Below are 13961 nucleotides of genomic sequence, written 5' to 3'. Positions count from 1 at the left end.
AGTCATTGTAAGTGGAGGACAATCTGTATGCAAATAAATTCAGTCATAGACTGTTGTAGTAAAAATTATAATGCCAAGGCAGAGAGATTCCTTAGAGCAGTTAAAGAGAAACAACAGCTCAACTATTCAGGAAACAGTTTTTGGTTAATAGCAGATTTTTATCAGCAATACTGGAAACCAGAAGAGAGAAGAGTACTGTTCACAGTTTTGAAGGAGGAAAAAAAAAGTCTACCTAGTGTTGTCTACTTGTCAAAACTATCTTCCAAAACTAAGAGAAACGACATTTTCACATAAAGACCAGGAAAGTGTGAATAATTATATTTAACAACCATCGCATGCCTAATTTATGCAGTTATAAAGGGATGGACTAAGATATTGGGCAACACTATTATGTTAATTTGCAGGGAGACTGATCAGAAGTAGGGTGTTTGAAGGTGCTTGAATTGTCTGGAGTAGTCAGAATTTCGTTATGCACACTTTAATAGTTTTAGGGATAACTAAGGAAAGAGTGGGCTTTCCTGGTGGCTCAGAGGTAAAGAATCTGCCTCCCAATGCAGGCTATGTGGGTTTGATCCTTGGGTAGGGAAGATCCTTTGGAGAAGGAAATGGCAGCCTGCTCTAGTATTCTTGCCTGGAGAATTCCATGGACAGAGGAGGCTGGTGGGCTACAGTTCCTGGGGTCATAAAATAGTTGTCAGGACTTAACTAAATAACAGCAACAAAGGAAAGAGTAGGAGATGAGTACATGACTTCCAAAGCTCTACAGGGGGAAAACGGACAACAAAATAGAGAACACCCATCAAATTCAATCTTTTTTTAATGGCAGAAGAGGATACATGGGGAAAAGTGGACAAATAGAATTTTTTTAAAAAGATGGTAAAAAAAAAAGTCCATATATCAAAAATCTTGAACCTGTGGGATTGAACTTTCCACTTAAAAATATTATCAGGCATATTAAAAAAGAATATTTAACTAAAGCTCTGTATAGGTTACACACTTAAAGCATAAGGCTGAGAGTTTGAAAGAACAAAATATACTAAGTTATAGGAGCAAATACAAACCAAATAAGACTTGAGGTAGCTTTATTAGTCTCATACAGTTTAGACTCTTAAAAAGTGTATGTGGGACAAGTCATTATCAATGAGAAGAGGTTCAGTTCATCAGCAAGATATATTAATTACTGATCTATAAAACATGAATATAAAATATATATGTAAATCAAAAATTAATCAAGAGCTACAGAGAAAATATGACAAACCACAATCATAGTAGCACATTTTAGGAAACCTCCCTTATTAAAGGCGGACAGAAAAAAATTTTTCAAAATGTAAAATATTTGAGCAACAAATTAAGAAACTTTATTTGTGTATTTATTTATTTTGATCACACTCTGAGGCTTCTGGGATCTCAGTTCCCTGACCAGGGTTGAACGTGGGCCATGGTAGTGAAAGCCCAGAATCCTAACCACTAGGCTACCAGGGAACTCCCTATTTTTTATTTTTTAAACTTGATTTACTTAAAATATGTAATTTCTACACCCAGCAATTAGAGAATGCCTGTATTTTTCAAGAAGATATAAAATGCTAATAAAACATGTCATATACTAAGCCAAAAATAAATCAGAATTCAAAGAAATAATGTATAGAACATACCCTTCTATTCAGTGTAATTAAATTAGACCTTCATAGCAGGAAGATAAGGATAGATGACATCACACAAGGTAGGTATTAACCAAAGTAAAAAAATGAGGTCATTTTATTTATTCCAGAAAACATAGATATTAAGACAAAAAATATGTAACAGGTAAAAAAATGGATAAAGTGGATAAAATTTGCCAGTACTTAAGCACAGGCTGGAATCAAGATTGCTGGGAGAAATATCAATAACCTCAGATATGCAGAGGACACCACCCTTATGACAGAAAGCGAAGAGGAACTGAAGAGCCTCTTGATGAAAGTGAAAGAGGAGAGTGAAAAAGCTGACTTGAAACTCAGCATTCATAAAACCAAAATCATGGCATCTGGTCCCATCACTTCATGGCAATGAAGTGGAGAAACAATTGGGGAAGATGGGGAAGAATAAAAATGGAGAAACAATGGAAACAGTGAGAGACTTAATTTTCTTAGGCTCAAAATCACTGTGGATGGTGACTGTAGCCATGAAAATAAAAGATGCTTGCTCCTTGGAAGAAAAGCTATGACTAACCTAGAGCATATTAAAAAGCAGAGACATTACTTTGCCAACAAAGGTCTGTCTAGTCAAAGTTATGATTTTTCCAGTAGTCATGTATGGATGTGAGAGTTAGACCATAAAGAAAGCTGAGTGCTGAAGAATTGATGCTTTTGAACTGCAAGGAGATCCAACCAGTCGATCCTAAAGGAAATCAGTCCTGAATAATCATTGGAAGCACTGGTGCTGAAGCTGAAGCTCCAATACTTTGGCCACCTGATGCAAAGAACTGACTCATTGGAAAAGACCCTAATGCTGAGAAAGATTGAAGGAGGAGAAGGGGACAATAGAAAGATGAGGTGATTGGATGGCATCACTGACTCAATGGACATGAGTTTGAGCAAAGCTCTGAGAATCGATGATGGATAGGGAAGCCTGGCATGCTGCAGTCTATGGGGTCACAACGAGTCAGATACATCTGAGCGACTGAACTGAACCGATGACTTTATAAAGTGAATTTATCAAATTCTGGCAGTATCAGATGCTCATATTCCCAAAGATCACATCATTTCAACCCTCAGAAGGAAACTTCTTGTTTGGGACCACTAGTAAACAAGTGAAAAAAAAGTTCAAAGTAGTATTTTTTTAAAGAGCAGAACAACCAAAACAAAAATAAAAAACCAAAACAAACAAGAAAAGACCTTATAATTTGTAAGAGATTAGTTACATGACTTGCAGATTTTTCATACATGGAATATTATGCAACAGTGAATTTGCATAAATGACAACTGAATACAACGTGGATGTCTTTATAATTTTGACTGAATAAAAACAAACCAAAGGTAACTATTTGTAGCTTCACACCATTACAAAGTTCAAAAAACATCAAAATAAAACCATATACATATATATATATTGAATATATCCAATAATTTATTGAAATATATATTTATTGAATATATATACATATATTTACATATATTTACTTATATTTACACTGTATTGTTCATTACATTTATATATATACATTGAACTGCACCACAAATATTATTTTTCCTCCATAAATATTATTTTTCTTCTTTTTGTATATATATGTGTACATAGACTCTGTGTCACTCTGAATCTCTCTATATGTGAAGAATATATATATATAAAAATCGTATTTTATGATTCTATGATTATGTTCCAGTTTTCACTTTCTGCCAAATCTCTTTATAAATGTGTATACAATGTGTATGTACACATGTGTGACTAACATTATACAGTAACATTTTAAAATAAAAATGAGGCATCAATTCTCATCATACACATATACAACAAACAATTGAGTAAATATTTAACTTCCCTTATCATTAAGGAACTACTTGAAAGTAAATTATATTGTCATTATCTATCTACTTAACTAGAACGTGGAAGAATGTACATATTTTTTGGTAGTGTATGTGATGACAAGCATCTATCTGTTAAGAGTCAAAGTTTTTTAAACAGTGAATATTTTACACATATATATCTCAGGCTGAAGGAAGTAGCATTAGATGCAGTAACTGATTAAATTAATGTAGCTACTGTACAGTTTCTATCTTAAAAGAGCTCTGAGAAGGAGCATGAACTGTGTGCCCTGCTAGTTCTGAAGAATAGATTTTATGATAAGCACATAATTATCAACATATCTGAAAAAGCTAAGTACAAAGTGCATTAGTACAGTTTCCAAAAGGGTAAGTACCATAATAGTAACATCTACATTTGTGTCTTTTATGTGTCATGTTCTTTTGAACAGTATGTAATAAATCAGTTGCCTGTAAAACTTTGAAATATAATTCAAGTTGAAAATTCCCATTGTGGCACAAAAAGCTACCCATAGTTCATTAAGAAAATAACCCACAATTGTATTACCTTTATTTGGACACATAATTTATTAGAAATTTCAAATTTGATAGTCCTGAGGACTTTATACAAGAACAATTATTGAGTTTTGGATAAGATGAATGTTAATCATGATTTCCATTTCATATTGTGTTGTTATATATATTATATAACTTATTTCTCACATCTTGTTTAATGTCTATTTCATGGAAAGATTTATCTTTCTATTTCGAACATTTAATAGGGACATCTTAGTTTTGAAAGTGAATCATAAATTGAGATTTTTTTTTTCAAATATGACATTAGTTGTGTTTTCTCCTACCATGTGAAGGTGAAATCACCCCACACTCTTCTAAAAAAAGGTCCAATTACTCCAAATGAGCAAATACTCATCAGATCATTTCAATTAAAAAATACAGGATGAGCAGGTTGAATGGAATCTTCCTCATTCAGAATTTCAGTTTTCAATAGATTACATATTGTGTATTGCCCTTTACACTTGACTAAGGCTGAATATTCAATTTTCAACATTTAAAAGTTGATTGAACTGGTTATCCACCTACACATCTGTAATTCCTTTTCTTTTTGTCCCTCAAATATTCTCTTCACATGCTTTTCATTCCAACGTTCAGCAGTGCTGGTTACCTCAAGTGCCACACCTGTAGACTTATGACACAAAATATACTAATTTTATTAGTTGTCACATCTACTGAACTAATTTAAATTAAATTACTTCATTTACTCTGCTTTTGTGACAACTTATTTGTTGGTATTTGTTTACCTAATTACCAAAAAATATCTTGAAGTCTTAATGGATTAGTATTTATACTTTGTTCATTTACTTTGATGTTCACTTAGTCATTGAGGCAGAAAAACTGTGCTTAAAACTACTGAAAGTGAAATATAGGTTACTGGGTAAAGGAGAACTTTTTAAGTGATGGCAAAAATAAAGGAGAAAGGAGAAAAACAAAGTGCTGCTTAGAGCTGACTCCACAAATACTGTGAGCTGTTCATTATGAAAATTGAAATATACAGATATTATCAGAGTAGAGCAAAAGAGAAGCCTCTTAGCTGATTTTTCTAGAATTTAGAAAACCTCAGTTCTTTATGAATTATGAAAATAATTTTTAATCTCTACTAATGAATGAAACGCTTCTACTAGAATAAAAGGCATTGAAATATGAATGGATCTGAAATAAATGCTTTTTATAACACATGAAAACTCTGTCAAGTAGGATAAGGAAAAGTCATTTTTTTCTCAAAGAAATTTAAGTCACTTGAATCAAGTACGATTTGATTTTTTTTGCAGCTTGATCCAGTTTTCTCTGGAGGCAAAAGATGATTATCTCTTTTATCAAAGTTGATTGTCTCATTGTCTTTGCATTGGACAAATTGAGATTTTATGAAAGTATATGGGAAACATTGCATGAGACGTTCTTACACTAAAATATTTGCTTATTTTCTGAAATTCACATTTAACTGGGCATCCTGTGTTTTATCTGACAGCCATGGCAGGGCGATCTACAGAATGACATCTTTTTTCTTCAGGTAGCATGAAGAGAATGTTTGCTATCCAGATGGCAGCAGAGTATAGAATTTAAATGAATGCAAATATATTTGCAGTGTCTTTTAAATTAGTTTTGCTTAATGTAGCTATTGATAGAAGTTCTAGAAGTTTTAAAATAATTAAGACTTTATATTCAGTGGGCCACTCAAAATATGCCATCTGCAAAATGTCTATGTACTTCTCTGCTGTGTTATGACTCTGTGTATTAAGTCTAGTGTCCCCTGGGCTGTGGTTGTTCATTCCTTTGGTTATTAAATAAGATATTTATTGACTCTCTGGATGTTCTGGGTGGGGTGGAAGGATGTGTGGGCTTTGATCTTGATTTTCAGGCAATTACAATATAACTGTAAAGTAAGACCCACATGGTTATTTTTTAAATGGGAGCTTTTTAAGTGATGAAATAAATCTTTTTATGCCATCACTTAAATCAAAGGCCATTTTAATAAAAAGCAATGTGAAAAAAATCTTCAGAGGAAGACAAAGTTTCATTGTAGCTCAGAAGATGTTAGGTTTACTCCTGGGTTGAGTCATTTGGGAAGTTTTTATGGATGAGAAGGTAGTTAAGGTGGATCTTGAGAATTGAAGGGAAAACTCTCTGAACCCTTTAGAGGTTTTTATATTAACGCTGATAAAATGAAGTGCATGTAGGAGGTTAGAGTGGAGTCCAAACTAATGTAGTTTGTCAATGACTAAACTTTTACTCTTCAGTAATGTTTTTTATACTAGGGATTAAAAAAAAGCTTTTTATTTTGGGGGGGGACACAGCAGTATGTTGAAAGTCTTTTCAGTTATTGTTGAGAGACTGACACAAGTCAGAGAATATGCCCAGATCTTTCAGGAATTAGTTCCTGAATAAGCTAGTAACATTGCCTCTACCGTCTACCACGTACATACGAGAGTAACTGTGGACATAAGCTAAAACGCTGTATCATGCCCTCCATATTCTTTTATGAATTGGCTTGTCTGTACTTCACATTCTTATTTTATGAAGTAGGGATGGAAATAGATAGTTCGTGTGATTATTGTCGGATAATATATATAAATGGCCTAGTACTAAAGAAAACTGAAAGATGATCCCCAAACAGTGAAATAAAGAAGAAAAATTACTCTTTGGGGATTATGCTTGACAATGTCATGTTTATAGTTTGAGCTTATAAAGCTGTTAGGGTTGACTCTCAGAGGTGGGAGTATGTGCTTTAAGAGGGAAAATGATGTTGCTCATCATAAAGAATTCGTTTGGGAATGTTCTTCTATCAAATACTGAGTATGTATACTGCGAGTATACTCAAATACTGAGTATGTATACATTCTAGTCTAACTAAGACTCATCTTGACTTATTTCTGACCATGGTTTCATGACTCCTACTATGTAAGGTGTGGTCTGGGAACCAAACACGTCAGCATCATATGGGATTTTGTAAGAAACAGAGACTATTGGGTTCCATCCCAGGCTCCCGAAATCAAAACCTGAATTATAATGAGATTCCCAGGTGATTTTTCAGAATGTTTAAGCACTAAAGAATACTGGGCTTAAGAATAACTGCTCAGATGTTAACATAGGTGATTGAAAAGTTCATGTAGCTACTTTTGAAAATAATGTTTTTTTCACTATATTTCCTATCATTTGTTTGATGAATATTATACAGAGAAAGAAGTTCTTCAGTTCTCTAGAGTATTGTGCAGCAAATGCCTTTTCTGCTTCACCTAGTGGTGTTCAATGGCCTGAAAGATGAAGTGCTTTAGCAGTTACTGATTAATTGTCAAGCTTTGCTCTCTTTTCATTAATGGTAGTCCACACTCAGAATCTTACGATTCTAAATAACATAGAGAGTAAAGGCATTACCTTTGCTTTATTAGAGTCAGAGGATGGCTTGAGTCTGTTCATTCAGTTGTTTAGAACCAGGATATATCTACTAATGTAGTTTGTGACTAGCTCTGTATGGGTGTCCCCTGAAGACTGCTAAAAATTCAGATTCTCAGGTTATGCCCAGAGATCTTCAGTTAGGCATCTGTGAGATGCTGAAGACATGGATTCAGCCCCTGGGTGGGTATGATCCCCTGGAGGAGGAAAGGGCAACCCACTCTAGCATTCTTGCCTGGAAACTGCCATGGACAGAGGAGCCTGGTGGGCTGTAGTCAGTGGGGTTGCAGAGAGTCAGATATGCCTGAGCATAGAGCACAGAGGCTCTGGAATCTGTATAGCTAAGAAACTTCTTCAGTTGCAGCACTGCATGCATCCCATTTTGCAAAACATTGCTATAGTTGGTCTCACTTCTGTCCATTAGAAGAACTTTCCCTTCCCCTCATATTTTCATTTTTTATCCCCCATGTTTTCATTGTCAATATTGCCAGTGATTTCATTAATTTTTATATAAAGTTAAAAATTTAGGCAACTGAGCAGAGAAAAATAGAACATGTGTCTGGAAGGTGGCAGTGAAGTCGCTCAGTCGTGTCCAACTCTTTGCTACCCCATGAACTGTAGCCTACCAGGCTCCTCCATGTATGGGATTTTCCAGGCAAGAGTACTGGAAGGTAGTCACCCTGTATTCTTGAGTTGATGTAGACGAAATGGACAAGACACTATTTCTCCATTTTACTTATCTGTAAAATAGGCTGTATACATCAGTGGAACGTGAGATCACATATGGGTGAGTGCTTTGAAGTCTTCAAAAGAAAGGTGTGTGCGTTAAGCTTGTTATTGCCACCTTGCTTTAATATCCTTCCTGTTAATATGTGTTTTTCTTTTCAACGTAAAACCCGGTTCTCACTGAGCACTTATCTCTGCAGTTTCTGTCTTCTTCCTGCTTTATTAAACAGTTGCATTCGGACAGTCCTCCAGTCCCTGTCTTGGTTTTACCTTGATCATTCAGAATAGGATCTCCTCTGTGGGCATATCAGAACAGCTCTTGCTGAGACCTGTAAGAAGGCAGAGAGCTGTCTGTTGGGGCAGGAACTTGGAACTAGAAAACCTAGAAGTCCCAGACATCTTGTTTCAGTTGATACTTTGTGATGAATTCATTGCCTAGGCGAGACACACCCAGAACTCCTTGTATACTTAGGAGGACATGTCAGTCAAATACTGGATAAAGGTTAGGTGTATTCATCTTTATTTGGTGAAGGAATAGGTTGGTTCAAAGACATTTCTAGATTGCAGTGTAAAGTAGATATTGATGGCACATAGTTACTGAGATATATTACTAGATATAGTATGGTTTTAAACCACCTTACTGAATACACTCAAAATGCATCCCCACCTCTGAAGATTGTTAATAAAACACAGGTAATGCCCTTTCTATCTTTGTTATTCAGAATTTTAAGATTATGGATAATAGTACTCATACTATTATTGAAAAAAGAGTAAGACAATTAAGTAAACTGCTAAACTGCCTCATCTTTGAGGCATTGAATTGAAGCTGAAGGCTTTGAAGCTGAAGGCTTTGAAAAGGCATTGAAGCTGAAAAGGCATAAAATTCATTCTACCTGGTAATGTCTTAAAACAAAGAATCTTCTAGGAAATAAACATAGTTTTAAGAGTGATGTCTATCATGGTTAAGGTACATAGGAGAATAGAAAAGAATGATACCAAATTACCATTTGGTACAATAACCAAACCAAAGTTTCAGCTCCTTTGAACGGAGTGTGGAATGCAAATTCACATATAAGCTGCCCTTTATTTAATTTTAGGATTTATATTGATTAACTCATTCCAGAGGCATTATTATTTTCATTTTGCAGGTGAGGAAATTGAGGCTGGTTCAGTAAATATCCAAAGTTGCATATAGAGTAAAATACAGATCCAAGACCGAAATTTAGGCATTCTGGTTCTAGCATCTCTTAAGTGGACTAAATTGCTCCTCTAGTAAGAACTGTGAGTCTGCTGTTTTAAAATAATTTTGTCATGTCCTACTCGAGAATCTTTTATTTCCTCTCCTGTTTGTTGAATCTTTCTCCTTGTTGCCCTAAAATGAATTGTCCTTATTTCTTGAAATAACATCACTGTAATTCTTGAGAACATTTGTCCTTTGGAATTTTTTGTTCCTTTGGTAGAGGTAGCAGTGGCCATTTATAGTCTTAATTTATAGGCACGGATTTCATCACAGATTTTAAGCAGAGACTCCACCATGTCAGGGAAACCATCAGCATACTTGCCAGAGTAGGTAGTGAGCTCATTAAAACTGTCTGGGGATGTAGGTCAGTCAGAGCTTGTGAATGTGCTTCCTGATGGTGGGTTTTGTTTATGTTTAATTTTCCGAATTGACTAGATAATGTGGTATATCTTCAGTAGAGTATTTCCTGGGTATATTTAGACCTTTGACCATTCTGATAATTCATTTTTATCTTGTCTGATCAAGCTTTGTAAAGCTAAGCTAACAATTTGGGGATACAGTTTGAGTTTAGGAGTTTATATTCCATTGGATGATAATCAGATATAGTTAGAGGTAGGAAGGTTCTCTGAATGAGGTTCCCAGATGTTCTAAGTCCTAGATTTTGAGTCTTGCCTATTGTCCTTTGTGATCTTAATTCTGTTTCAAGTTTTCTGGCTTTGATTTTGGTGGCAAGATTCATCTGTATATTTTCTCCTTAAGAGCTGGCTTTTTTCACTTGAGAATAATTTATCTTACTATTATATTTTTATGGTCAATTCATGATCAAGTTATTTATCATTTATTGTATATCTTCTTGTTTTACTTTTGCTACTTAATGAAGAAAAATAAGAGAAAAAAGATTGAAAACAGCCTCCTTAAAAAACAAAACTTTATCCTTATTTATTCAACCAAATGTAAGCTCTTAATGATAAGAAGATAATCATGTACTGAGTTAATTGCTCTCAACAAATATTGGCTGAGATTTTGTTACATGTCTTAATACCTTTGAGTTTTGCTTCCTTAAAATGAGAATGTTGTTTTGGATTCTCAGCCATCAAACAGGTCTCAGAATGAAGTCATTCAATACGGAAACCATTAAAGTCCCAAAGCTATTAGAGCACACATTTAACTAAGCTCAGTTCAGTTCGGTTCAGTCGTTCAGTCGTGTCCGACTCTTTGCGACCCCGTGAATCACAGCACACCAGGCCTGCCTGTCCATCACCAACTCCCAGAGTCTACTCAAACTCATGTCCATCGAGTCGGTGATGCCATCCAGCCATCTCATCCTCTGTCGTCCCCTTCTCCTCGTCCTCAATCCCTCCCAGCATCAGGGCCTTTTCCAATGAGTCAGCTCTTCGCATGAGGTGGCCAAAGTACTGGAGTTTCAGCTTCAGCATCAGTCCTTCCAGTGAATACCCAGGACTGACTGAGCTACCCCTCTGCTTATAGCCTTACATTTGCTTCCTTTTCTCTCTGAGGCGACCTACCTCCTTGCCATGGTCCCCAAAACTCTAGGTGATCCCCAAGCCTGTGGATTATTAGCTTTCTCTTCCTTACTCCTCTCAAGCGTCAGTGGCCTCTTCTAGTGTCTCAGACTTGCTGGAATGTACTGCCCTTCCCCCTCCCTCCTTCTCCTCCAAGGATAGCTCTTTCCTATCATTTCTTTGATATGCCTCCTTCAGAAAGGCTTTCCTGGCATCCTTGAGGAGCCCTTCCACCGCACTATCACCCCATCCATTTCATTCTTAGCGTTTATCACTCTTTGTCCTCACATATTTATTTATAGTCTAATGTGAGGCTTGTCATTCCTGAGTAGACTCTAAACACCAGGTGGACAAAGACTGCGTGCCTTGTATCCCCAGCGTGTACCAGTGCCTGGCAGAGTAATACTGTGATGGTTAGCTACAGACTACATAGAGGAGTACCTGTATTGCCTTAGCATTGAGCAATAGCTCTCAAAACTTATTTTGTTACTTTATTTCAAGTTGTAACTCCTAACATGTTATATCAGTGGAGTAGCAAGTGTTTCACATGGTTGTTTAATTAGAGAGCCATACAGGGTTTTTACAATTAAAGAATGTATGCTTCATTCTATTCTGAGTTGTTTGTGCACCTTTCCAGTATGCTTTAAAAGGATACATTGCCTCTGTTCTTTATTAAACAAAGGTTTGTCTTCAGTTAACAGTTGCTGTTCTGTCTAGTAGCAGGAGATGCTACAGAAGCCAACAATAAGGTCTCCTTGTTTTATGCCTTTTAAAAAGAACCCACGTTCACACACCCTCCTTAAATGAATATATCTGCACAGCACCTATCATGCTGCTTGGCACTCAAGAGATACTCACTTGGTCAAATGTTCATAAGTCCTTACAGTTAAAAAAACTTGTTCTTAAAATTTTTTTGAGCTTCTGGTGTATCTTACTTACTACATTTTATAAGGTGCATGCTCAGTTGCTCAGTTGTGTCTGACTTTTTGTATCCTGGACAGTAGCGCACCAGGCTCCTCTGTCCATGGGATTTTTCCAGGCAAGAATACTGGAGTGGGTTGCCATTTTCTCCTCCAGAGGATCTTCCTGACCTAGAGATCAAACCTGCATCTCCTGCATTGGCAGTTGGATTCTTTACCACTGAGCCTCCTTGGAAGCTCTAGGGTAGTCAACTTCATTTGGTTGACTCAGTGGATTTGAATTTATGATAGAAAAGAACATTTTAATCAGTTTGGTATAATTTATTTTAATTTATATAAAGGCTATATTGAATACTTCAGCACTAGAAATGTATGTATATTTAGAGTGAAAAATATCTCAGTGTAGTTTAAATAAGCAGAAACAGAAAAGTTCATTGATGAAATCAGGTGTAAAAATGTATGAATTTCTTTTAAGTAATATAGAACTGATGATTATGCAGTCACGGGAAAATGAACAGAGCAGGTCCTTCAATAATAAAGCACATCAACCAGCTTTAACTGTGGCTTGGCTGGTGTGTGTACACAGAAGTGTGTCTGTGTGTTCATAGCCCTGCTATTGCTAATATAACAAGCGGGAACATTGCATGCCTCACCGTGAACTAAGAGGCCAGTTTAGCGTATGCCGGTTTCTGGGTGTTGCGATGACTGTGTTTCGTCCTGCCTGTTACATCGCAGGGGATCAAATCCAGGTGCTTGCAGGCGGTTTTTTAAGCCGTGTGTGCGCTAGCTCGGGAGTGACGGTTTTCTTCTCCTGCAGGAGAGCACACAGCTGCTACAAATGCCGTCAGTGCAGTTTCACGGCTGCCGAGACTCAGTCACTACTGGAGCACTTCAACACTGTTCACTGCCAGGAGCACGACAGCACTACAGCCAACGGCGAGGACGACGGCCATGCCGCCTCCGCCGTCAAGGAGGAGCCCAAGGTGGACCTCAAGGTCTACAGTCTGCTCAGCCCGGACTCCAAAGTGGGAGAGCCCGCTGCTGAGAGCGTGGTGAAGAGGGAGAAGCTCGAAGACAAGGAGGGGCTGAAAGAAAAGGCTTGGGCCGAGAGCTCAAGCGACGAGCTGCGCGGCGTGACTTGGAGAGGGGCGGACATCCTGCGGGGCAGTCCGTCTTACAGCCAAGCCGGCCTGGGGCTGCTGACCCCCGCGGCCGGCCCGCAGGAGCAGGCGAAGGCCCTGAGGGACAGCCCCAGCGTCGAGGCGGCGCACCTGGCGCGCCCCATCTACGGCCTGGCTGTGGACACCAAGGGCTTCCTGCAGGGGGCGCCCGCGGGCGGAGAGAAGCCCGGCGCCCTCCCGCAGCAGTACCCCGCGTCCGGAGAGAGCAAGGCCAAGGATGAATCCCAGTCCCTGTTACGGGTAGGAAGGTTTCATTTTTTTACATAATCCTTTCTATCTTAAAGGGGAAGCTGGGAGCCGGGGGAGCCCACGTTCTCCAGAGTTAGTATCCTGCCTTTCACCAAGTGCAGCTAAGTGATGCGTGTCAGTCTGGGGTTTATAGGTAACCCGGCCGAAGCGGGAGGAAGCAGCTGCCGGGCGTGTGTGTCCACGCGACACACACTTGTTCGTGTGGGGGTGGAAGTCCTTGTTTGTCACTGCGTTCAGCTCTGATTGAATGTTTGTTAATCATCACCGGTCGTTCTGCAACGCGCAGAGGGTGCTTTTGGGAAAGAGAGGCTCGGAATCCCAGCAAGATACACATCGGTTACCTTAAAATGGCAAAACGGCTTTGAGGTTTCGAAGTGGTGTGACACAGTTGATGGTTAATGAGGAATGTAGCAGAGATGTAAATCACTAAGAATGCAAAGCCCTTGGTGAGATATGAATACAGAAATGTGGTATTTTTAAAACTCACAGCATAGTTAGATGCACATGCTAGTTATGTTATTGCCAAAAGGAGGGGAAAAAGTGAGATAGACCTAAGTGTGAATGCTGTGAAAAGTACTCAAAGAGAACCATGAATTAAATATTATTGGGCTCTTGTAGGGAGAAAGACATAGTCCCACCTGGAAAAAAAAAAAAAAGCTCTC

The 13961-nt window shown here is 37.7% G+C and overlaps 1 protein-coding gene across 11 annotated transcripts in view; it reads left to right on the top strand.

Annotated features, from left to right (window-relative positions):
* Positions 1–13961, top strand: part of TRPS1 (transcriptional repressor GATA binding 1) — a 272551-nt gene that overhangs the window by 74262 nt on the left and 184328 nt on the right. For all 11 annotated transcript variants that reach the window (XM_065902726.1, XM_065902729.1, XM_065902727.1 and 8 more), the window contains one exon: positions 12687–13290. In XM_065902726.1, coding sequence (XP_065758798.1) covers positions 12687–13290 — 604 coding nt within the window. The remainder of the gene's footprint in view (positions 1–12686; positions 13291–13961) is intronic.

The sequence above is a fragment of the Muntiacus reevesi genome, chromosome 12 (assembly GCF_963930625.1).
Source record: "Muntiacus reevesi chromosome 12, mMunRee1.1, whole genome shotgun sequence".
Classification (NCBI taxonomy): domain Eukaryota; kingdom Metazoa; phylum Chordata; class Mammalia; order Artiodactyla; family Cervidae; genus Muntiacus; species Muntiacus reevesi.
Note: the sequence above shows the minus strand (reverse complement) of the source record. Positions and strands in the feature narration are given on the sequence as shown.